This window comes from Centrocercus urophasianus, unplaced genomic scaffold, assembly GCF_019232065.1.
Source record: "Centrocercus urophasianus isolate 14NV4802_14NV808 unplaced genomic scaffold, USGS_Curo_1.0 seq_20, whole genome shotgun sequence".
Lineage (NCBI taxonomy): Eukaryota > Metazoa > Chordata > Aves > Galliformes > Phasianidae > Centrocercus > Centrocercus urophasianus.
The window spans coordinates 18,556,789-18,583,792 of record NW_024884756.1 but is presented as its reverse complement, the minus strand read 5'-3'; the positions used below and the strand labels follow the sequence as shown (position 1 = coordinate 18,583,792).

At 36.5% G+C, this 27,004-nt stretch overlaps 1 protein-coding gene across 1 annotated transcript in view; it reads right to left on the bottom strand.

Moving 5' to 3' along the window:
- LRP2 (LDL receptor related protein 2) overlaps positions 1-27,004 on the bottom strand; it is a 109,379-nt gene that overhangs the window by 12,683 nt on the left and 69,692 nt on the right. The window contains exons 44-68 of the mRNA XM_042822612.1: positions 26,359-26,601; positions 24,846-24,971; positions 23,328-23,452; positions 22,113-22,242; positions 20,967-21,168; positions 20,332-20,627; positions 19,305-19,821; positions 17,295-17,447; positions 16,643-16,813; positions 15,128-15,351; positions 14,519-14,696; positions 13,432-13,628; positions 11,661-11,906; positions 11,001-11,129; positions 9,908-10,027; positions 9,247-9,363; positions 8,862-8,978; positions 8,238-8,375; positions 7,593-7,715; positions 6,534-6,662; positions 5,215-5,346; positions 4,153-4,284; positions 2,489-2,632; positions 1,657-1,822; positions 661-789 (exon numbers count right to left, since the gene is read on the bottom strand). Of these exons, the coding sequence (XP_042678546.1) occupies positions 661-789; positions 1,657-1,822; positions 2,489-2,632; positions 4,153-4,284; positions 5,215-5,346; positions 6,534-6,662; positions 7,593-7,715; positions 8,238-8,375; positions 8,862-8,978; positions 9,247-9,363; positions 9,908-10,027; positions 11,001-11,129; positions 11,661-11,906; positions 13,432-13,628; positions 14,519-14,696; positions 15,128-15,351; positions 16,643-16,813; positions 17,295-17,447; positions 19,305-19,821; positions 20,332-20,627; positions 20,967-21,168; positions 22,113-22,242; positions 23,328-23,452; positions 24,846-24,971; positions 26,359-26,601 (4,384 nt within the window). The remainder of the gene's footprint in view (positions 1-660; positions 790-1,656; positions 1,823-2,488; positions 2,633-4,152; positions 4,285-5,214; positions 5,347-6,533; positions 6,663-7,592; positions 7,716-8,237; positions 8,376-8,861; positions 8,979-9,246; positions 9,364-9,907; positions 10,028-11,000; positions 11,130-11,660; positions 11,907-13,431; positions 13,629-14,518; positions 14,697-15,127; positions 15,352-16,642; positions 16,814-17,294; positions 17,448-19,304; positions 19,822-20,331; positions 20,628-20,966; positions 21,169-22,112; positions 22,243-23,327; positions 23,453-24,845; positions 24,972-26,358; positions 26,602-27,004) is intronic.

Below are 27,004 nucleotides of genomic sequence, written 5' to 3'. Positions count from 1 at the left end.
ACCAAGTTCATAGAATAAGCATGTTACAAGTACAGAAGATAAAGATGTTTGCACCTCATGTACTGATTTGGAGAGAAGTGGTTTCAGTGACAATTTTTTATTCTCAACGGAAGAAAAATGAGTGAATATGTGAGCACTCATCATTCGAGATAAAGCTACAGAGTCCAAAAATGACTTCGAGGAAATGTGCTGCTTTACTTCAGCTTAGAAGCACACAGCACAATGTTCTACGATCCATCACCGAATACAAAATGCCCCAAGCACTGCTGTTTAACACTCCCAAGCATTTACATTGTTTTTCACTGAAAGACGATATTTCCCTGCTACTTGAAGTTAGCAAAAAGAGAAAAAAAAATTCCCTATGTCAGCAGTAACACAGAAATTTATACAGAAATGTGGTGAGCACACAGCATTATAAAAAGGAAATTTTTATTTGACCTGCCTGCTGTCATCACCAACCTAATCCTAAAATGTATTTCCATGGATATAAATTTCCTAACATTAATAAAAAGAAAAACCTGAATTTAATCAGTAAAATATACCCTTAAGTCTTTCCTATGAAGTTCATCATTGTAATTTTTCATGTTGTTGTTGTTTTGTTTTGTTTTTTTTCACTGAGTGATATTGAAAATAACTCTGAGAAGTCCTGTAGTAACTTACCCACGTTTTGGATTGACAGCAATAGCTGCTGGTTGATCCAGTAGAGAAAAAATAAGCCATTTTCTGTACCGTCCATCTAATTTTGCCACCTCTATTCGATTGGTCCCTGCATCAGTCCAGTAAAGATGTCTAAAATACAGAAATCAAAACATTTCAAAAGTAAATGGCTTATACTTGAGAGAAATAATTTTAAAAAATAAATAAAATTTAAAGCTACATCAAAATTGAACAAAATTAGTAAAATGAAACTGTATGAATTACATCTGAAAATTTTCACCATCAACATGAACTTTCTGACACCATCAACATCAGAGTTAAACTTACAAAAGTTATGCCCAACTTTCTTTCAATTTTTCTCCAAAGGAGAAAAAAATTAGGAGTGATCTCATCATTTCTAAAATTAAGTAAAAAAAAAAAAAAAAAAAAAAAAATTGCCATATTTTAGCCTGAGGAACAATCACAACCAAAAAGGATGGAAAAAAACATCTTTCTTTCAGGCACAATTACAGAAACATAATCATTTTCTGAGAACACATGTATAATCATCAGATTATACAGCACTGCTTTGGGACTAGCTCAGATAGCACAAGGGCAGTAAGAAATGAGAAAAGAGAAAAGTAACTCTATTACAGATTGGGAAGATCTCCTTTCAACAGTAGTGAAAACTTGTTTTCAAGTTTACCTGAGTCCTCAAAAAAGATTCCATCTCTCACGAAGGCTGGCATATTATCACTAACTGACACACAACTGAGCTGCCACTTGTGGAACAATGCAGTTTTCTCTGAGAATACCTGGTGCCATCCTCAACATGTATTTCATCTATTAACCTGCTGTCTGGGCAAGGAAAGCTTACTATATGCTTTTGGACTACTTTCAAACGAAATATCTTGAAAGAGAGACAATTCATAAGAAAAATAAAAAGTGGATTTTGCACTTCCTGCCAGATCCTTAACATAGTAAGTGTACAACATTTTGCTAGCTTTTCAATACACTCACCTTCCAACCCAGTCAACAGCTAAGCCATCAGGATTAACTATGTATCTGAGATTCAAGTCAACTTCTTTGGTAGGATTGTTTCTACTGCTGTCAAAGGTGGGCAGATAAGCACGTTTGATGGCTCCAAACTGAGAATCCTGTGCCAGAATGCTGAAGTATACAACACCTTAACAAAACAACAACAAAAAAGATATTTTTTAATGTCTAGTTATTCCACATTTTTTGAAAACTCTTATTTTTCAGGACTTTTATGTCAAGATACTATTTCCAATTTTTTACTCATAAGAATGCAGAATTTTTTGTTCAACTAAACCACATACATTGTGGTAGTGGTCAAACTGTTATCATAGTTGATACGCACACCTAAAATCATCTTGACATAGATTATAAAGAAATGCATACCACAGTTTTCAAGAGTATAGGACCTTAACTCTGAACCTTATTCAAAGGATACTGAGTAGTTTAGTTCAGTTTTCACAGGACTTGAATCAGGTTTGGGGACCAACAGAAGCCCCAGAAGAAAGGGACTTGTTCATAGCAATCCTCTACTAATGCATAATTGTAAAAAGCAACAATTCCACAGCTGAATTCATACCAAAACAAGAGGAAAATAGAACAAAAACTATATAAGATCAAAGTAAAGCATTAAAAGGAACTACGCTGATGTTGAAGAACAAGGAGAGGGGATGGGCATATTCAAACAAGATCTGTCCAATTAGTTAACCCAGTTTGATTTTGATTTCCAACATAAATTATATACCTATGACATAGAAATATGTCTTTTTCAACTAGCCACTGCATGGCTGAGTACTAATTTTCTACACATACTCACTTAGGCCTATCCCTTCAGGGTCCCAATCATAATCCAGAGCTTGGATGCGCTCCTGGTTATCAATATAGTCAGAGTACTGCTCTGAAGAGATATTGTATCTTCGAATGCGCACATTATCTGGCAGCAGCAACAATGGAGGATTACCTAGACAAATGATAATTATTTTTTAATATATTTTTATTAATTAATGATGACAATTCATTTTTCTTGTATGCATTTATTTTTAGGGAAAAAAAGGAATGAAATTCACTTACAGTCAAAACTGAACTGGAGTTTAAACAATTTGTCTGAATAAGAAAGTAGAAGGGACACAGTTCTGCTTCTAAAGCTTCAGAGCTTTCAAATTACTTGGCTTTGCAAAATTAATTAAAAATTCTGGACGTACTTATCACTGAGCAGAGTATTACCCTTTTCACCATAGATTTTGCACAGCCATAATCACTACGGAAGAAGTCCTAACAAATTGTTAAACATCACAACATTGGCATGTCTGAGATGTGACCTCATATCTCAAAAGTGAAATGCAGGTATACACCACACAGCTCAGATATTACCACCCTGCAGAATGGGAAACAATTTTGGTAACTACTAATAAATTATCAATAGCTTGAGTTAGCAAGTTACTACTTTAGTTCTTCTACCTGATTCAGAAGAATACTCTCCTATGTGGCCACAGGTTAATTTGGGTTTAGCTTCAATACTCCACAGGGGTATGAGTCCCACCTGGCTCATTGTGCTTGTGAGAAAATTTAACTGTACAGCCCTTTTTTTAATGACAGTGTCCAGCTGGGAGTCATGGACTTGAATCTTAGGCCTTATTCTGGAAAATTCCTCCTATGTTAATCACATCTACATAGTAGAACTTCAGGCACAAGTGATTTTATAATGTTACCAACTACAATCATATTATCTTCTGTCACTGAGCCCTGAAAATTTCCAGATCTGTCAGATGTCTAGATGCTTCTTCCTATGGAAAAGGTATTTCAAGAACTAGATTTCAGATACTAGCCCATACAGAGGCTATCAAGCAAAAAATCATATCACAGAATCATAGAATGGACTGGATTGGAAAAGACCTCACAGATCATCTAGTTTCAACCCCCCTGCTGTGGGCACGGTAGCCAACTTCTAAGACCAGGTTGCCCAGAGCCACATCCAGCCTGGCCTTGAGTGCATCCAAAGATGGGGCATCCACTACATCTCTGGGCAACCTGTCGCAGTGTGTCACCACCGAGTGAAAACTTTTAATACCTTACCTAAACCTCTCCTGTCTCAGTTGAAAACCATTCCCCCTTGTCCTATCACTATCCACCCATGTAAACAATCATTCCCCCTCCTGTTTATACACTCCCTTCAGGCACTGGAAGGCCACAATGAGGTCTCCCTTGAGCCTTCTCTTCTTAAAGCTAAAAAAGCCCAGTTCCCTCAACCTTTCTTCACAGAAGGGGTCATCCTCTACGTCATCTGCTATATGCTACACTGTAAGTAATTATCTAAATACAAAATTGTTTCAGTATTTTATGTAATACTAATGTGCTATCAGTTTATTTCTTTTTTTTCTACAGCTCTGTACTACCGTTCTATTATTATTATCTGCTGCTCCAACTCTCTATATGTTCTTGCTCTTTACAGGTAGCAATCAATCTTGCTGTTGCTTAACATACCATTAGCTGCACACTGTTTCCCTTGCTGATCACCTACTGACTTGAAGCCATCTGCACAAAAACATTCATAGCTTCCTTTGGAATTTCTGCAGTCCTGGGTGCACGTTCCAAAGATCTCGCATTCATTGATATCTGTAAAGAGAAGGGATATGGAGTTTAATCTCCTTCTTCCACAACTTGGTCGACCATCTTTACTATATGACGCTGTAGGTATAGCCTTTACCCATATACTCTAAAAGATCAATGACCTAATAAATCTTTAATCTCAATAACATCAATATCAGTTATCTAAAAGAACTCCAGCTCCTGCTTATCGGATTACTTTTCAGAGGCAGGTTTTTGATCACATATTTTTCTGCTAAATCTGCCTCATCTTTTGTCTTTCTTTGGTGAACTACAATGAGATGTGAGAGCAAAACCCTGTAGAAATGGTGAAGCAAAAAAGACTTCATCCCTAAGAACCTGCATCAGCAGGAAGGATCAGGAAGAATGGCCTTGTACCATGTTTAATAAAACTATTCAAATCATCCATCAGATCTGGAATCAACAAACAAGAAGCAATCACATCAGAACATACTGAAACGGTAAACATGAAGGTACTATGTTGCATGACCACCAACGACAGCCTTTGGGTAAACTCCTCATAATATTTTATCTACATATAATCAAGGCAAAAAAACAGCACAAGTCTTTACTGAGAACAGTACAAAATGAGAATCATAGCCTCCAGTTAAGTTTTCTTTTAGTAAGGAAAAATAAAAGCAAATTTCTGTTCCTCAGTTTGCAAAAGTACAACTAAATGTATACACAAAAAACCAAAAACGTATACATACAAAATAAAAATAAAATAAAAGACTAAAACAAATCTGAACTGTGGAACAAGCCTTTGTTGAATGACCTGCACATTAGCGAACATGTTTAAGCAGCAAAATGGTTTAAGAAGCATATGGTAAATGTACAAACATCCTGTTATAATGCAAGAATAAGTAGCCATATAGAATGATGAAGTGATAGGTCATTGAACACTTGTCAGGGAGAAGATGTTTAGAAGACTGAAAATACCATCACAGGAGTTTCGGTTATTTTCACTGGCCTTGTAACCTGGCCTACAAGAACAGATAAAGCCTCCTTCACTCAAGTTGGTACAGTTATGTTCACAGATATTTTCTGCACAAGTTCGTTCTGTTCCAGGATCTGAAAATAACAAATTAGACATTTATAACCATAAAAATGAAGTGATAAGAAAGTCATAATTTTGATCGTTGTCTATATGAGAGCAATTTTCAATGGTAGTATTATTTTCCTAAGCAAAATCCAATTAATGTGAACATCTTATCTCTAAGGCATAAGTAACTTACAGCCCACAGTAAGCACCAGTCAAGAGTCAACTAAGAATAGTTTCACCTGTAGAAGCAGGTGATCAGGGTCAGGATAATAGCCATAGTCAAAAGTATAGCTCCTCAAAAGTATCTGCAGCAACTGCAGAATCTATTTAACATACTTGACTAGCTCCTAGCTTGGCCAATCTGCCTCCTTCTTATCTATTCTTTCCTTATCATCTAGGCAAAAAGTGTTCTTAACTGCTACCATACATGGCACAGACAGCTTGCTCACCCAGTACCTCATTTAAAGCCTTCTGAAGTCAATATAGGTCACTGCATAAAATGCACTACCCTTTGAGACATGCTTATAATGGAAAAGGCAAGTGAAGTATGATAGATAATATGTGACAGATAGAAGATTGTATTCTTCTCAGAGTACATACAGAATTAAATTGATTTTTACGTACTTCACATATATACAAAGTCCTTTCCTATTCATTGTATGTAAGTAGGAAAGAAGTACATGTTTATAGACAGAGCATATGAAAAGATACTAAGACATCACATTAAGCTCATTATCTCACTTATAACATTCATACACATCCCAGTGATAATATAAACATCTCAATTCAATATATAGGTAGAAACAGACAAAAAGCTTTTCTCTCAACATCTCAGGTTTTTGATGTTGGGAAGGTTACAAATGTTAACATCTGACCTGCATTTGCACCTATCCACAAATGCGGAATGCTGAATGTCAGGATATGTCTTTGATTTTAACTGTTTCACATTATTTCTGTATTTTTATATTTTCATCAACCATCACTGCACTGGGTTTTATTACCTAAAGACAACTCGGAATGTATGTGAAACAGAGAAATTAGCACTGAATTCCTTAAGGCTTTCCCTGAAAGAAGTTAAAATGATGATATTGCCATGGCTAATCAGATCAAACCCCTCACAGGCTAATTAAACATTAACAATTCCTAGTATTCTATCCAAGAAATATGAAATGTTTATTTTAATAGCATTGAAATTTTGTGTTCTATTATTACTTACTGCAGCCCATTTCATCAAAATGGTCTCCACAGTCATCATAATTGTCACAGACATAATGTAGAGGAATACAATTTCCATTACTACACTTGAATTCTTCAGTTGTACAGGGTCTTGGAGTTGGTTCTCTACCTACAGTTGAAAAAACAAGCAGTCTTGTATCACAAGTTCAGTTACACAGACAGCACTATTACAAATTTTTAATGAGGAAAGCTGATGCAATCTGGTAAAATAATGACTAGAGTGACACTGAAAGTCTGTAGTAGAGCTAATTAGGGCATTCTGACCTCTAGTCACACCTCAGTGAACTGAAAGATGCCCTTTATCTTATGAAGGCAAAAGGTAGATTCTTCCTGTTAATAGCTAATTTATTTTTTTTTAATAGTGCAAACCTATTAATACCCTTTAACTCTTTGTATACCTACTTCAGACTTCAAGAGGTTGAGATACTAGTACTATTAACTTGACTATTAACTATTGCACAATAGCAGTAACAAGTAAGCTGGCTTATTTTGGTTGCTCAATAAACAACAAAAAACATGATTACACTTCATAATACAAAGATCAGCACAGTCAATTTGAATTACATAAAACATCTGAGGGCAAAACCCTACTGAACATTAACAGATCTTCTGTAGGATTAGGCCTTAAATATCAAAATTTACTGTTTACATAACTGTGCTATAAATTCAGAAGTCCCCACTTATCTATTTAAAGAACTCTCATTTATCCATCACATTCTTATCTCATAATACAACCAAATTTTTTCTTCTTATTTTAAAAGGACTTTATTGTAAATAAATTTAGTAAAGTTCATAATAAAGTTTTATTTCAAAAACCATACTCTGTACTTATAAGGCAAACCACTGTTTATTTTTGCAACTTATACGGAGAGCTGTGAATACAGTACCAATAATAACAGTTCAAATTATTTCATATTTAAGAACCAGTTTTCATATACTTATGCTTGGTTTTGACATTTCTGAAGGTCTTCAGCACTATTAAAATACACCACAATTACTGAATTTCCTATTTGCTGCTAAATTCTCTGTGTATACATACAGTGTTCCTCCTTCTCATCACTTCCATCTCCACAGTCATCCTCCTGGTTGCACAGCTCATGACTATATATACAGCGATTGTTTTCACATCGGAAACGGAATGGAGATTCACAAGCAATATCCACTGAAAAGAAGAGATCAAGTCAGTCACACAGACAACTTCATGCCACTGAGTCACAAGCTATCCTGCTCAGTTTTAACCTGTAACACTGAAACATTTCCTGTATTTTAAAATGCAATCTGGCGCATTCAAAAGAACACTTTCTCTACATTTTGGTGATCACTTCAGGGCACTACATATTTTTTTTGTCAGAAGACAGTACGTGATCTTTGGCAAAAAGGATATCCTATGACTATATATAACACTGAAGTTGCTAGATTTGTTTAAGGAAGCACACAGAAAACTCACCACGCTAATTAAGTGGTCATCTATATTTAGAAAGACGTTTTGACTCTTACAGTTTTGAAGGCTCACCTTTGAGAATATACATTCCCTACATTGCCTTCAAAGGCAAACTTATGCCTTTATTTTAACTATCTCACTTGAAAATATAAAGCACCATCCTTACTCTCTGATGTACTCCTCCAATTGTAATTATATGTTTTATTCTACATTTTTACATTTGATATCAATTTTCTCTCTTACAGCAAAGGTGAAGTTCTTCATCAGAGTCATCTCCACAGTCATTATCACCATCGCATTTCCAGTATGGCTGGATACAGACATGGTTTTTACATTCAAACATCATGGGTGGACAGTATGTACCATTAGGATACCGTGTTGCTGAAAAATATAAAATTATGACATTACTATTAACTGCTGTAATACAAACATCAGGGTGTTTCTTCACTGCAGATCAATAAATAGAAGGAATCAATAGATAGAAGCTATCCACTCCTTTGAGCATTATAAAATCCCATTCCATTACAAAACCTTGTTAGAATGCAGGTCAACTGGAAACAGTGGACCTTGCAGTATAAGTGGGATAGTCAAAAATTTTAATTCAATCACGTATACCTTCTGCTGAACCTGGTAAGCATACTGATTTCCTAGCATTACAATTGTCCTTACAATTAACGTAAGAGAAGGTAATCTACTAATATATTAAAAAGCTGATTCAGAACATTATTCTCCTCAACTTCTACTGACACCACCTGCTGCTGCAGAATTCAGTACCTCTAAGGAGTAACCTCATGTAAAGAGACAGTAAAGTGCATCTCTTTCTGGAATTAAGCTCAATGATCACCAATTGCGAAACTTGAAACTCACGACAAGTTATTTCATCAGAGAAATCAAGGCAGTCCGCATTTCCATCACATCTGAAGCGCTCTGCAACACAGTGCCCACTATTACACTGGAAATAACCTGGGTGGCAGGTCCTCAGCTCTGAAAAGATTCAGAATTAACTGTTGAAATCTCTCTTCATTCAAATCCTATTAAGTGTTCAGCTTTAGAGAACATCATCCTACAGAAGAGTGCAACATCCCAGACCACTAAAACTGTGATAACTGCAACTTCTGGTGAAACAACTAAAGTGACATGGTCAATGTTACTCCACTAAAGATGCTTCCAATAAAATATCATTTTGCAGAAAACTTACTAATTTAGAAATAAAGTGTGAACATGTAAGAGGCAGCATCCAGGCAATACACACCACAATCGCGTTCATCTGAATTGTCTTCACAGTCATCATCGTGATCACAGACCCAGCGGGAAGGAATGCAGCGCAGATTGTCACAACGGTATTCACTTTCTGTGCATTCACGAGGACCTTCATTTAAAACAGAAGTACAAACTTATAGATTTTCCCAGTTGTGGATTTAAATACTCACACCTGCCTTACTAAACCAAACAAAAGCAATACTAGCTTGTGATATAATATAAACTAAAACTGAATAATATTTTAACAGCTCTTCACCATACTCTTTGCACTATATTCCTCATTGCATGGAAAAAAAAATTATCACAAACTTAGACAGGAGTAATTTGTATTTTAAATTAGGAAAAAGTAATCAAGGTTAACTCCTTACAAAACGATATGCTCCTACATTTGCACACAGGACAGAATTCAAATGTCATTCCCTAGCAGACAACGTGAATTTATCTTACAGTGATTACTAGATTTACTAGTTTCTTTTATTGGTCAAAAATGCCTCAAGGCGCCATTGTGATTGTTCAGCAAAGAAAATAAAAGACTATGAAGTAAATCCACTGAGTGATTGCAACTGAGATCTGTCAGCCACATTTTCATAAGAAGCAAAGGGCTAGTTAAGTCAAAAGCTAGACTATGTTGTTATAGCCAAAAAAGAACTCACTGCAGTTGTGCTCATCAGACTGATCTCCACAGTCATTATCTCCATCACACTTCCAGCGCAGTGGGATACACCGATGATTGTCACAACGGAAATCTCCAGAAGGACTGCAAGTCATCTCCTCTGCAGCATAAGATGTTTGCCAACAAAACATGAGACCAGCACATATTAGTATAATCTTTGGATGAGATGAAAAGCACCAAAGATAATGTAAGTAGATAAAGGCAGTTGTGTAAAGAATTGGGCCAAATGACAAGAGTGATTAAGAAACAGCTGAAGTAACAATATAGAAGTGAGACAGAGAAACAAAAAAATAAATGCTATATAATGCTATCAAAGGAAAAGAATGACTGCTCCTTACAGTGCCACTATCCAGTATGAGGGATTCTAATAAATCTGGCCCTCTATCCTGCTTTTAAAGGAGCAACTCTATCCATGAAAGAGTAACTTAATACATTAACAGCTACTAAAATATATGGATTGTATTAATCTACTAATAAAGAGCCCAAAGAAAAGCATTTCTGAATGAAGGAGCATGTTTCGTGGTGACATGCTTTTTTACAATTAATTCTACAAGCAGAGAATAACAATTGCAAAGTCTTCATAGAATGCTATAATTCTGATTCTTTTCTGGTCTTGATATAGAGAACTGATTTCCAAATAAATTCTGTGTGAAAGCTTATGAGAGGTTTCAACATAAATGTAAGAGTCTAGGAAAGTATCATTATACTTCCCATGCTAATGGTTTCCGGAGTACAGTAGTTACATAAATGTAGAACACACTGACACTTTTAACAGTCTATACTAGCTGAGCTCAAGTAAAAATATTTCCTCTTTCATTTGATGACATGTAAGTCAAAATAATATAATCCTGGTCTTCAGAGCTCGTAAATACATGAGCTGCACAATGAATCACTACACACAGAAGTTTTCCTCAAGACTACCAGTGCAATTAGATGATACTAGTTAAAAAAAAAAAAAAAAAAAAAAAACAAAAAAACAGATTCATTATCACTGAAAAGATTTTCAGAAACTCAAATTGAAAAAATCTTTTTGGCACAAATTATGTTGAATGCATCTTCTTTTCCAGACATACCACAGCCTTGTTCATCACTGTTGTCTCTGCAGTCATCATTCCCATTGCACACTGCCCACAGCGGTACACACCGGTAGCTGGTTCTACAGCTGAATTGTGTGTGGTTGTCGCAACGATAAGCAGGGCCCACTGCAACACAAGTAGTAGATGTTAGCCAGAAAACTGATCTTGCTATTCTGCCTTATACAATTGGCATTTAGTCGATACTTTCTACTACTGGACTTGTAATGACGTATTTTGTCTCTCCATAAAAAGCATGGCATATATCACACTCCAAAGTGGAGCAAGGCAGAAACTGGTGAACTGGCATTCGCTGTCTCTATACAGGCAATAGATCATGTAGGTACATAATGTTTTGTAAAAAAGGTTTTTAAGGACCAAGCAAATGACACTGCTAGTGTGAAGGAGGTCACTGTGAGATACTGTCGGTTCTTGGTAAGCAAGTCAGCACAATTAAGCATCTACATTTGCAAGAATGATAAAGCAGTGAATTATCACACAGAATCTATGCTTTCTAGTACTCTTCTTCTATGTCAGCAACTACCTTGAAGGAAATATTTATTTCCAATTAATTTTCAACCTCAGAAAAATTAAGTAATGCAGTCTGCTCTGCTTTAGGTGCATCATAATGTAGACAGCTTACTACAGCTAAATGCTTACTGCATTCATGGAATGGTTCATCAGAGTTATCGCCACAATCATCATCCACATCACACTTCCAGGACTCTGGGATGCAGCGGCCATTGTCACATTTAAATTGGCCTGGAGGACAGGTCCTGCTTGCACAGTGAGTAATATCTTCATCCGAGTTGTCACCACAGTCATCCTCTCTATCACATTGCCAGGCTTCTGGGATACATCGTTTATTGGCACATTGCCACTGATGAGTTTCACACTGATGATTAGCTGAAACAATACAAATTGGCTATTATGATACTGAAACTTACTTAGAGAAATAATCTGCTGCAGCAGTGTTACCTCAATTGGGCATTTATTACGTCCATACTTGTTTGTTTCATCTTTAAGTCAACAAACATCTAAAATATCAGAATCTACTCGCCCAGTTCAGGTACAGATTTCTAATGCTACAGCATAAACTTCCCACAAGCTCACTAAGTCCCTAAGTTTTTCTAGGAATGAGACAGCACTATCTTCTTCTAAAAACACAAGGGACTAGACCCAGTATTCAAATATTATGGAGGCAGAGGCTCCCAGCCACTAAGCAGAGAAGAAGTGATACTGTGCCTCCAGCCATGCTACCAACTTAGATTCATTTTGTCTGATTTGCTTAGTTCCTCTAAGCTATGAAGGAATGGGCTAGGAAACAGAAGATCATGCTAATGACATCTCCATAATCTGTATGTAAATGTATACCCTCTATTGCCACGTCAAGGCATGGAACACAAACATCAGCAATACTGCTGAACTGGGGGATATTTCAAGATCTATGAAAACAAAAGTCAACACAAGCCTCGTACAAAACTTCCTGAATTTTTATATCTCACTGAACACTACCATACTGCTATTTCATATATACTGAAAAACTCTTCAAAAGGAAGCAATACATCATGATTTCCGCATATTTTCCAAACTAAAAGATTCTATTTCCATGCACAAGATGAATAGAAGGAACTATACAGATCCAAACTGACTTTGAACTGCACCCAGTACATAAGAAACAGTGACATGGTATGCAGCTGCCAAATTTACACTTCAAATAATCCTCTGTGCCACATTTAAGAGTTTAGCTATTTGAAACTCATGTAAAACTGTAATTTCATATAATTCTGTCGTTGTTAGAAAGACTTTGCTAACGAATGGTAATGAAACTATCAATTACACAAGCACACTGTTGTTCTCCTTTATATTACTATGCTCAGAACTGCCAGAAAATTATTTACAAGCAGAAGACAACTGATGCACTTTATAATTTAGATGTAAGTATGTGCAAAAAGGTTTCTAAGGCAACAATATTTCTCCACAAGCATAATTAGGATCTATTGCCAAAATGCTACAATCCAAAGCAGTCTCCCACATGTGCTGGGTTTTGAGCAACACAGAGAAAGAAATAATTTTGTCTTGTCGTGCAAAGCTCAATATGGGAAAAATGAGTACACCCATGGACAGATCAGGAAGGCTTAGATTCATAATATAGATCATGGATTTACACTAGATAAAACAGAATGGATCCTACTTCCAGTGCAAATCTGAGTCAAAGGCGTAAGACATTTTTACATTTTGTGTATTTTTACTCTCTCGTTCTTTTCTGTACTGAAATAAATCTTCCTTGTGGGTGCTAGACTAGCCAGTTAGGACCTGTATCTCTCTACCTACCATTTTCACCCATAAGAAGGGGATAATGATAACAATATATTTTGTTTGCATGGTTTGTACTGGCAAAACTCACTTAGAATTATTACTGATAACGTACCACAAAGTACAGGATCTTCATCTGATCTGTCATGGCAATCTGACTGAGTATTACATAAGAAATGTGGGCTTGTGCAGTTCCCATCGTTACACTGGAATTGACCAACAGGGCAGTATCGGTGTGGACAGGTAGGGGGCTCATCAGAGCCATCTCGACAGTCCCTCTGTCCATCACATTTCCACCAGATAGGAATGCACCTACAAAGAGAGAACAATGTTTTGTTGAGTAAGTGTCTCTACAGATAAAACAAACAGAAAAACATCCTTTCACAGCACAGAACAGTCTTGTCTCAGTCTGTTTCTTAAAACTGCCAAGACACCTTGAATTTCATCTCTTCTGCTTCATATGTCAAGTGCTAACGAGTTATGCCAAAAGACTCTCTAGAAACAAATGATACTGGCTGATCTCTAAAAGGTGTTCATAGTAAATTAATAAGGACTGAATTTTAATGTGTGTTTATGGTAACCATCTCTCAGCTTTTGAAATCAATCTTCATTTACATTTTTTATCAGGTAACATTTTAATAATTCCCTTGTTCAGCACAAGAATTTTGCAAGAGATCATCATTGTAACACTGTTTCAAAACGTCACCCTACAAACACAACAGTCTCAAAATCTCCAGAGTGATACAGTGTCAGCATAGCGGCTCTTAGGTTACATTCCTCACCTCCCACTGCAGCTATCTCAGAGAAAGGGGTATGAAACACATCCTCACACCTTTTAAATGCTTTTTGTTGTTGTTGTTGTTTGCTTTCCTAGGATACTCCCAGACAGCATGTACTTGGAAGAAAGAGATGTGTTACAAAAGATGTGCAAATAAGAAAAGTTCCAGGCATTACACAGCAATGCTGTGTAGTGGGGAAAAAAGTTAAAAAAAAAAAAAAAACAAAAAAACAACCCCACAACATTTAAAGTAGGAGTCCATATATACTTTTCCAAAACAAAGTCTGCCTGGTCCTGGCTTTGTCTTTCCTAGGACACCACAGAATAATAGGAGGAATTACTGCTTTAATGCCCTTTTCAAAAGACTAAACTGTGGAATGTATCCTTAAAAGGCATCCGAAAAAAGAATGTGAACAGCACCTACCTCTCCGTGTCCGCACAGAGGAACTGGGTGCTGGAGCATGTTGGAAGGCAGTGTGCTGTGCTGCCAAACTGAACAATCATGAAGTTATCGGGACATTCACAGGAATAACCCTGACCACCAGCTTTTATCAGACACAGATGGGAACAACCACCATTGTTGGTGCCGCAAGGATTATTAACTGGTAAAAAAAAAAAAAAAGAAAAAAGAAAAATAAATATTATCACACATTGCAAATCCCAGGACATAATGGGCTCAATCTTCAATAGATTCCTCTCATGCTGTATTGAAAACTTACATGTAGTAGGTCTAAAAACAAAACCTAAATTACCAGGCACTCAGAGAGATAAACACATATGATTTCACACGCATGAAACGTATACTATTGGTCTTGAATTTTAAGAAACTAATTTAAAATAACACATTTCCAATCTGATTCTATTTCAGCAGTTAATCAAGGAGCATTTGTATGTGTAAAGCAGAGAAGTACATTTACTCTGTGCATTTCATTTCCCCGAGCAAATGAGAAAACGGAGTCCACTCAGGATTTTTTACATTAGTTTCCAGATAACAGCTGGCCCTCTAAATTCAAATATAATACTGTTTTCTCACCAAAAGGTTGTCTGTATGGATGGTAAACATGGATGTCAAATGGCCTATGCGTGGTGTTCACAAGAACAGTCCTGTCTGATCCATCATATTTATTTCCCTTTTCAACAGTTCTTGTGTTCCAATCAGTCCAATATATCGTGTCTTCAAAAATGGTTATTGCAAATGGGTGAGGCAATGTCCCATCATATACAGTATGACGATGATGTCCATCTAGGTCAGAGTACCTAGATAAAGGAAAATGTGCAAAACATTCAGATAAATGCTATCCAATCTTCTCATCCTTATATGTTAATGTTAGATCTTTATTGGACCAGGACATATAACAGTGGAATTGCAGCTTCTTTAGTCCTATGATAGAGCAGTGTCCTCAGTAAATAAATTTTAAGATATGCAGAGAAGTAAAACAGGTTGTTCTAGGTAAAGAAGTGTAATAGGGGAACATCCACTGATGCATGAAGTCTTCCCATAGAATTATGTCACCTAGTTCAAAGACATTTTGCACACTTAATGTTTTACAGTAAGTTATTTCTGCCACATGAGAGATGGGCTTGCCTGGTTCATCCACACTGCTAATAATTGAATACTTAACACAATAGGTCTCCTAAATCTTTAAATTTCATACACATAAATTTCAATGACTTGATGATTTAGAGCCTCCTCTGATAAGGTGCCTTTAATAAATTTTATATTTTTGTTGTGATCTTACCATATAGGGTAAAAACATGAAAGACAAGAGAAATTAAGAAAAATGGATATTAATATATTTTTAAAATAGGATATTCTTAATACTTCAGCATAGAAAAGGCTGCCAGAAGAATGAAATGTAAAGAAAAAAAATGGATGAAAGCATAACCCTAAGCACATATATAAACATGAATATGAAGGATTTGTTTTGAAGTGATTCAATGCCTTCAGAAGAACCAGAGTGTAACTTGTGGATTTTAACAGATCTTTAAGAGGTAATTTTCCAATTTTCCAGTAATACATTTTTTATCAATTGACAAGAAGAAGCTATGTGCCAACAGGAAATTTCATACTGTATCTATGGACACCTCCATAAAAGCTGAGGATAACATTACACATAAGTTTTCAGACATCCTCTAATAATTTGTGTATTGTTTTATTAGCACATAACTAGTTTAGACACTGCAGCTGAACTCATGCATATAGACAGAAGGGCATCACAAGTAGTTATTTTACATTCAATTCTGCCTTGACTCAGGCAAGGTATAGATATTGGTAACTTGCATATTTTAAGCATAGATTATGACTTTTTTAACGTGAGTTTTTCAATAGTTTTGGAACATTTCTAGCAGGACCTGGAATGCAAATATATGAACTATCACTGCAAGGCTACCGTGTCATTCATTTCACCTACTGCTCCAGACTTCCTGACTCTAATTTCCTATAGCATCAATAGATAGAAGCATTGTGCAAACAGCATTTACAAAGGCTACCACTGAAATCCAGTATGAGCAAATTATTTAACTGTTTTATTCTTCTCTGTGTACGTACTCAATGTAATTTAGATGGGCATCTGCCCAGTAGAGCTTGTCGTTGGTGTAATCTATGGTGAGTCCATTGGGCCACTCTAACTTTGTAGAGATAATCACCGTCTTGTCCTTGCCATCCATGCCTGCTCGTCCAATATAGGCTCGATCTGCCCAGTCCGTCCAGTAAACCTGTCTGTTCAAATAAACACATCTAATTAGGTTGATAGTAAAAATATGCTGAAGTAAATACAAGAAGCCAGATCTGAAAGACAGCATTTCTTGCAAAAAAATTAAACCAGATACCGAGGAAGACAAGTAAAAGGTTAATACATTTACTTGTTACATTAATCACTACAGCAAACAAGTAGATGCATGCAAGCACAATCATCTTCAAAGAATGCAATCAGTACCACACTGTATATCAAGCTGCACAGGCACCTGTTAACCTTTTCAGCCTTGCAATCAACATTTCCTTGTCCACATGCAACCAAATTCCACTTTCAGTATCAGGCTGCCCTGCATATAAAGCTACGAAAAGCAAGCTGCTGTTTTTCCTAAGCTCCAGCTAAGATTAATGTCACACAAATCAAAGAGCACGCAGCCAAAATTTATTTCAGATTGTCAGAGACAGTGCAAAATTATTTAAAAGGAAAAGGACTTTTGAAATGTCATACCCGTATTTTGGATGAACAACAATTGCTCTGGGATGCTGAAAGCAGTAAGTGTTGTTGATATCCACACATCGATCTACCAGTTTTTTCTGGAATCTTCCATCAAGTTCAGAGACATAGAGGCAATCTTTGTAGGCATCCACCCAGTACAATTTTCTGAAATGTTTTAGAGTTAATTTACTTTCTTCATTTTACTTCATGTTGAATTTCACTTTTTTTTTTCCTTCTAGAAGCAATGTCCACAATAAAGGAAGAGTATACATAGTGTACTAAGATCTCTTCTATATCATGCTCCAGTTTGTCTTTTTTACTCCTCTGTACTTCTGTCCACAATCATGGGTATCAAATTCAAACTTGCAGTTCCCCAGTTGAGTAATAATATTCCATTTACCTATAAATTACTAAGCAATCTTTTCTTTCTCTCCTTTCCTACCACAACAGCCAAAGAGAAACAGAAAAACACACAGGCAGTATAATGGACTGTGACTGGAGCTGTAAAGTGTTCGCCTTTTCCAGGCTGTCACATCTGCTCTAATCAAACGAATAAAAGAGTTGGCTCTCCTTCAAAAATTGCTAGCTATTATGGTTTGAAAGCCTAATTTAAATCTCACTTCAAATATTTTTTTTCTTTTACACTGCCTAGGAATTATCTGTATCTGTAATCAAAGATAACATGCATTGATTTTTGAAAGCCTGCAACAAAATAAAGCATTTAATTTGATTAATTAGAAATAAGGTAGGCTACTTTGAAATTGCCTGCAGTGTTTTTTTCAGCTCCAGTGCACACAGAATCACTCCAGAAACAGCCTAAGTCTCTACCTATATCACTCTGATCACCACTGTGGTACTCCCATGAGGTAGGAGAAACGAAAAGATAATCTTCCCCAGCCTGCAGCTCATATCTCCCAATCCCCACCCTGTACTGAAACTTGCAGACCAACTTATCCACCACTGTACGATATTTTAGCCCTTCTGAGGCACCTAAACAAAAGCTGACTAAAAGCATATCTAATGGTAGCTGAATTAATTCAGCAACTATTATTAAAGGAGCAATAGGATCACTTCGGCTAAAATTAGTCTTTTCCTTCCACACCTCTTTATCAACCACAAAGCATTTGGAGCGACTGGTAACATAACTACAATTAGTTTCAGAGACAAAGCAGTGAAAATACTGATTTGTGAATACGTCAATAAAATCACGCTCTCGTAAGTCCCAATTGTGACCTTCTGAATCACTCTCATTATTCTGAAGAGCTCTGAACTTTTCACACTGAGAGCAATGCAGGCAAAAAAAAAAAAAAAAAAAAAAAGGAAGAAAAATTGATGAAGGGGCACCAAATAACAGCAGTTTCCGTGGAAATAAATCAAGCTACTTTATGATACATGGCAGGCAATTAAAAAATTACCACAACGCAAAGTGCTTTCCAATTTTGTCCTCATAATGCCCGCGTTTAGCAAATGATGTCAACCTATGGTTTGAGTGTCAGAAAATGATGTATTTTTCAAGAGCAGAAAAACATGCTCTTCATTAATGTTTATTATTACTTCTTCACTGGAATTTAGTAATCTCTTATAGCATATTGTTATTCAAAGACCGAAGCTTCAGTCCTGACCTTTCTTCCTTTGCTAGCACCTGCAAATAATAGCACCTCCTAGCCTAAGCTCAGAATCTCTACCCCCAGGAACATATAATTTCCCAGCTGCCTGCTCAGCTCATCTGTTCATTGATCATTTCCTAACATGCTTCTCACGTGAGCCATATGCACTACGTTATTGATGAGAGATTAACTCTGATGTAACCTTGGTAAAATAGACAGGAGACCAATTAAACAAATGCACTATGCAAGATATTATAAGCCCATAAATTTTCCAGAGCAGCTGTGTAATACTGCATCCACAATCCAAATTGATTTAATGCTCTTCAGAGGTTTTTGTACAAAGTAGAAGAATCTTAATGCAAACTCCCTCCAATTTCCTTAGTAGCTCAGAAAGGCAGAAAATGTGTTTTCTTACCTGCCAACCCAGTCAACAGCGATACCTTCCCCATTCGGCACATCGTCACTTATCACAGCCTCCTTATTTGTTCCATTTAGGAACATTCGTTCAATGACCTTCCTCCCCACATCAATCCAGTACAACCTTTTTTCCACCCTGTCAAAGTCCAGTGCCACCACATTTCTCAGTCCTTGCAAAATGAGAGAGTAAGACTGGCCATCTGCTGTGAGATTTCTCAGATAGTAACGGTTGCTAAAAATAAGGTATGGGGAGATATTACTATTGTGTCGGCAACTTTTTCCATCAGGCTCCCGGATATAGCCTGGGGCACACTTACAGATGTAGGAGCCAGCTGTGTTCTCACAAATCTGGCTACATACTGATGGAGTTTCATTGCACTCATCAATATCATCACAAGTTCGTTTATCTGACATAAGTTTGTATCCAGGATGACAAGAACAGTAGAAACTTGTTTGGGTGTCCGTGCAGTCATGATCACATCCACTGATTGAAGGGTCACTGCATTCATTTATTCCTAGCGAAGGAAAGAAACCTCTTCTCAAGCAATTGACTTACAGAGAAAACAGTGCAGCGATTTTCCAACATACTCTTCTTTCTATCTCTCTCTCCCTGCCTTCTCCTGAAAATGCTCAATACAAATCTCAGCTGGCAGTACGTAAAAAAAAAAAAAAAAAAAAAAAAAAAAAAGAACTATTTCAGCTCTTTTGAAGTCTGCTGCCAAACTCACTGAGTGCAAAAAATACACAAACCAGTGGTGGATTTTGGAAATGTAAGGGCAATAATGAAACAATTTATAATCTGCATTTGCAGTTTACATAATTAGCTAAATTCCATGGTTTGTCAAAACAATATATAACTGATGTGATTTAATACAATTTTTAAAAAAAGATTAAATGTACACATTCCTCCACCACCACGGAATAGATATAATTGTAATTGTGAAGTTATCTTAAGATCATTTTTCTGTTGAATCTGCCAATGCATTTTAAACAGATTAAGATAGTCCAAATAAACCTAAACATACCACATCCTTTTTCATCACTATTATCTAAGCAATCATCCAACCGATTGCAGACTTTAGCCATTTCAATGCAGTTTCCATTGTCACATTTAAAATGATGGGGAGAGCACGTTGCTTCTGGTGTACTACAGAGGTGTTCCAGCTCATCAGACTCATCACCACAATCATTATCTCCATCACAAATGTAGGCCTTGGCAATGCAACGTCCATTTTGACAAGTAAACTGGTGCTGCTGACATGGCTCATAGATGCAACCCCTTTCATCGCTGGCATCACCACAGTCATTCCGTCTGTCACACCTGAAGAAGAATGAACACTTTTTTTCAAATACAAGAAGGCAGACACCATTCTCCAGTGCTAGATGCGCTGTTCTGATTTCTAAAGGATGTCACATATTATTGGCTCTAACAGTGGAGACTTTCAGAAAACTGGGGCACATCACAGAGTCTGATCCAGTGAGTCCTGCTTGTATTCTCTGCATCCACTACAAGCTGAATAGAATCACCTCAAGAGAGGTACAGAAAAAGAAAATTAAATGCCAATGCTGAGCACTGGGAATATTAACATGAAAGACTCCCAATCATTTTCAAGTAAAAATTGATGCACGAATGCATGGCAGATAAATGGTAGTTACAAACCTGTATGCGCTTCGGATACACAAGCCATTACTACAAGTAAACTCATTCTCCGTGCAAGATCTTCGTGTGCAGTTCTGGTGTTCATCAAGTGCATCACTGCAGTCAGCGTCACCGTCACAGATCCATGCCCGAGGAATGCACCTCCTGAGCGGGGGGCGATTGTTGGCACACGTGAACTCTGCAGCTGTGCAGCTGCGGTTTGCTGATAGAGAGCACGTTCACCAGGTCAGCAAGTTGCACTCTAGGTGTAAAACATTCCCCCCAACACACAGCCTGGATAATAACACATAACCCACAACAGGACCATCCTCTTCTCCATGTGCAGAAATAGGTATCACTGCATTTTCATATATGAAAGTCATACTCATTTCCATCAGTTCTAAACTGGACATAGCTCTTCACTGAGGCTAAGAGTCAAGGCACCTTGGAACTGCTTACCCAATGCTGCCACTTGAAGAACTCTGAATCTCAGATACTGAGTATAAGCTTTCCACATGTCTGGCCAGATTTTCTGGCCACTGAGCAGATATTAGGCTTAGGCTGTCTAGCTCCCACATTCTTCAATGTATTCAATACTCCAGGGATCACACAGATGGAGAACCATTGACATTAAATAGTGCAAGGACTGCAATTGAATCCAGCTGTTGTTAAATCAAGGAGCAGAATCAGGTTTGTCTAACTTTCTTCTCTTTTTTTCATCCTCTAAATTGCCACAGGTTATTTTGCTCATTTGTTTGTAAGGAAATCATGCCCAAAATATGTGGATATTAATACGCAGAAGATGTAGTGTGTAATGAGTATCTCTGCTGTTAGGGAGTATCTCTGGTAAAGTTGCTGCCTAAATCATACAAACAATATCTCACTTGAAATTTGCCAATTCAAAGAAGAGTACTCACATAATTGCAATATTTTTCTTTCTTTCTTTTTTTAAACCAACAGTCTTATCTACTTTAATTCAACACAAGGAGAACTGAGGACAGGAAAAATGTACCTCATGTACTTTGAAGTGTACCTTAACAGACAGAAAAAATGGTAGAGTTTTTGTTGCTTCATATCAGTTTTTTTGCGTGTGTTTCTTTTGTGCGTTTTTTTTTTTTTTTTTTTAATGGAAAAAGCCTGTCAAAGAAAGTAATACTAGACACCTACCACAACTGTGTCTTTGATCCTCATCGCTCATATCCCCACAGTCATTATCACCATCGCAGATCCATGTTGCTGGGATACATCTGCCATCATCACATCTGAATTGGTCACTTGAACAAGTCCGCAGGTGAGGCTCTTAAAAATGAATAAAATCACTTTGCTTGTTAAACTACAATACTATATAATACTGCTACAATAAAGGAGGTGTTTTAGGGAGAATCCTATGACCGTGAAATTTGAAATGTAAAGTAAAAGCTTAAGTAGAAGAGATGTGCTGCTAAAAGCACAGAGTTCCCCTCTGATCAATTATATTGGCAATCTCTACAAACACTGTACTGTTTGTATTATCATACTGATGATCTTGTAATACCTCAAAAGCACCCTATTTCAGAAACCTGAGACCAGGAGACTAAAATGTGAAAGCAGCATTAAATACAATATGAGTACAGCGGTCAGCACATAATGACCCTGTTTTCTTTTATATTATTTACGTAATGAGGATTTGAAGTTGGCATACGATGCAAGACATTTTCTCCAGCTTGAGGTGCAGCTCTAGAAACGTGCAAAGGGAGCTACATGCCCTTTTTAGATCATAGAGGCCTTATGTTATGTCACCTTTCACAATGACAGTAATGACTGTGTTGTCACGTTACTTCTCAGATGCTTCATTCAGTCCCTCTTCTTTCTCCCTAGAGATTACTCTACTTCTTTTCACCTTCCTCCCTCCTCCCCATGCTTACTACCATCAGTTTCTACCATCAGCATGTAAAGTATTTGCCTATTGTAGCTCTATGACACTCTTCTGCATACTGGTCAAAAACATTCCTCCATATCCCGTGTTCCTTTTTTCCCCCAAATGGAATATTGTGCACATACTTCCTGTAAAATAAGATATCTGGTCTCACATCCAAAACACTGACAAGAAAAAATACTTGCTAACTCTCATCACTTGATTCACCACCACCAGAGTCTTAAAAAGAGAGAGAAGGTTATACATTGAGAGGAACCAATTTTTGCAGTTAAAAATCTTCATATTCCACACATAGCATGAAGTATGTTTACTGACTCTAATTACTCAGTGACTCAGATTACTTAGTCAGCAAACAAATCTCAAAAGATACCTATTAGCCACCTCGTCTGGATTCAACCTGTTGCCTCTAAGCACTATAGTTTCTCCATAAACCATCTTGTCTTTCAGTATGTATCTTCTGAATGTACATTACCACAAGAGGCAGGTTCATCAGAGCCATCAGCACAGTCTATTCCTTGATCACAGTACCAATGAGCAGGAATACAGCGTCCCGATGTACAACGAAACTCATTGTTTGTGCAAGTCATTGAGACTGGAAGAAAAAAACAAACAAACAAAAAAAACTACGCATGACTTCTTTCTTCCTGTTACCTTTTCAACTCATTTTAAGCTGTTTTTGACTCTGTGTTATGCAAAAACATAAGAATATGCTAGGAAAAAGGTCTTAGTAGCCTGTCTGCAAACAGCTCCTTGTACAAACTAGTGTGAACTTCATATGCAAAACATTCTTTTCTTACACACACATACCACTTAATAAATAGAATTTGTTCTGCAAGTAGTATTGCACACAACAATTGTAAATATGTTTTATATTTATACTTGAGCTTAGTGCACAAGAAAATGAGTACAGTCCAATGTACTAACTTCTTCAGCACCCAAAGTAGGTGGTAGGAGACTACATGTGGTAGTCTGCTAATTTCTTCAGTAGTTACTGATCCTATTCTGTACCCTCTGATGATTTCAAGATACCAAAAGGGACCTAGTTTAGCCTTTAAACTTTATGTGCCTTTACGATAGAAATCAAAGGCAATTAACATATTTCTCATTAATATCTTTGGGCTTCCTCTATCTTCTATTCTCCCTAGCTCTTCCTCATTTTTCCCCTTCATCTCTTCTCAATTTTAGAATTCAATAGGGAAGGGACATAAAACAGTAGAAGGGAAAAAGCACACCTTTCATGAGCAGTACACAGGTTATTATGTCTATACATTTAGACACATTTTTTTGACATGTAGAGGCCCATGCATAAAAGTGGAGATCTTTTGAGTAGAATAACTGTGGCATGGGTAATTTGAGGCATGCACCTTTAGGAAAACTAGACAAAGCAAACATAATCCACTCAAACACTATTAAAAACAAATCATTGTCTGAAAATATCCATTGTACGTTAGAAACAGATCCACCACATTTTAAAGAAGTACTACCTACTACCTTGCAAAAACATGCTGTTTTGTAATTGAAGTTTATTAAAAGCTACACAGTTTTGCATAAAAGTTGGAATCAACAATGAACTATGAATCCTTTCTTAAGGCATAAATAACTCCATAAAAGAAATTACATTTAAGAGTACATATAATTTCATTTAATTAGAAGGAAAATATTCTCGTAATGAAGTTCTGGAAAAAAGTCGATTCACTAATACTGAAGTGCCAGTTTTGTAAAAACAAACAAACAAAAAAAGATACAGAGCAGAATACGCAAAAAAAAAAATCATCGCTCAAAAACTGCATAAAAACTGTGCAAAAAAGACTAATAAAATTTTAAGGAAGTTAGACGAACAAGATTAAATAATACAACACTTACACCTTTTATCTCTCCAATACTACAAAAGAGTAGATTTTGAGAACAGCTGTAGTTACAAGAAAGGTAAAGAGCACCAAAATAAATCAATGAAGTGCAAGGAGTTAAAAGCCCTATCAGCTTACCACAGTGAGTAGGGCTCTCATCACTCATATCTCCACAGTCATTGTCACCATCACACAAATAAGTTCGAGGAATGCAGATGTTTGTGCTTTGGCATTTGGTAAAACCAGACTGGCAAGTCCGTTCCGCTTTAAAGAGAGGGCAAAAACATTTCATTGATACACACGTACATAACACTGTTTAAAAAAAAAAAAGCAAGAACAAACAAACAAAAAAAAAATCTGATCTGTTTTTTTTTTTTTCTGATCGATCCAGAGTGGACTGATCTGATCAATCCAGAGTGCCTTTTGTCACATATTTTTCAGATGTAAGACTGCCAGTGATTCACTATCCCTTTCACCTGAAGTGACCAAAAGTCTTTGAAGAAGCTGAACTAGTTTTAAAAATTCCCAGAGCTGAGACAGCTGCAGATGTTCTCCACCCACTCGAAACAATACTAAATTAAAAGTAAAGCAATATACTATACGTTCTCACTGCCATCTTTCTCTTCAAATTTCCTTGGAAAATTAAAAAAGAAATGTGTAAATAACACAAACCATTTTCCTCTCATTTCTGCTCAAATGCTGAAGTGCACTCATACCTCTCGTTCTATATGGAAACAACGAGGCCACTGCTTTTATTGGGAAAAGTGGTTTCAAAAACATGATCAAAGAAATACATGCTAATACTCAGAGGTGAGGGAATGTAAACTGACAAGCATTCACACTGTAATGCTTGCATTTGCAACCAGCTGGTACTGTGTGAATCACCACATCAACTACAAATGACTGTTAGAATGGGAATTTCAAATGTAAAGATTTTTTTAGTTTTAAGTGAAATAAGTCACAAATAACATATTTCAAGAAAACAGTGTTAAAACAATGTTTTTTTAGTTTTTAAATCAACTACTTCACTAAGAATTTAACAATCTTACTGCAAAAAAAAAACATGATTAACTTGATTAACTGCATCAGTACTTATTACTGAGCTGATTCCATAAAATTGGTGTTTTATGGAAAACAAATAAAACTGATAACTTTTTGAAAACTATAAGGACTATAATTTTAAACAGAATAAATATAAATCATGCTTGTATAAGAGTCACATATTCATTCCTCATGATTAAATCCAGTATACTTAACATAACATGCTGCAAAGCTTATGGTAAAAATCTGCTGTCAAATTCCACGTGAATTCTGCATAGATGTAGGTCCAGCATCCAATTTATCTCAAATAATCTTTTTCAAGTCAATGGGATTACTACAATAGCTAACATTAAGCACTCTAATAGTATTTGCTGGGTCAAGGCAGATTAAAGCAGCAGTTATTAAGAAAGATCTCAGGGTACTCAAGAATATCTTTCAAGGATCAGTTTGCTTCAAAATAACACAAACCAGAATCTGTAACGTTAATATAAAAACCTTTTATCCTTTTTGCTGCCTTTGTCATAATTCTTCACACTCAAGGAGATTTGTCTCTTCTTTGGTCTAAAGAGTCAAGACTCAAATGTGCACTTAGTAATTTGGAGGAACTTACGGCAATTTCTCTCATCTGATGTGCCATTATCGTAACAATTATTTACTCCATTGCAGACATACTGAAGAGATATACATCTTCCATTATTGCAAGTAAATTCTGTGTGGGAGTCACACGTTCGGAATAAACAGCCAGCCTCATCGCTGTTGTCTCCACAGTCATTGTAGTGATCGCAGCGGTAATGATAGGGCACACATCGCCCATTACCACAGGTAAAAGCTGTTGGCTGACAAGTATGGAAAGCTGAACAAATAAAAAATAATTTTAATAAATTAATGAAGAATATAGTACATGGATAAAGCATAATCTAAGTTCTCTGACAAAGTAACAAATCAAAACACAACAGTTTTACCTGCCAGGGCAAAGACAGCTGCAAAACGTACTGCGTGAAAAGTAAAATACATATTTGAATTAAACAAAGGAGAAACTGGGTGTATAAGAAGTTAATACTATAGCATTTCTGGATTCTAGAGCAAATTTGCTGCCATTCAGACCTAATAATGCACAACAAATTCTACAAGTAGGCAAGCAACAGATCATTTCCAAACTACAGCTAGAAAACCCGTGATCATAGAGCTATGCAAACAATAGAAAACATCAGACAGCCAGGACAGAAGTTGCATCACTTTCACATGCAGTTATTTTA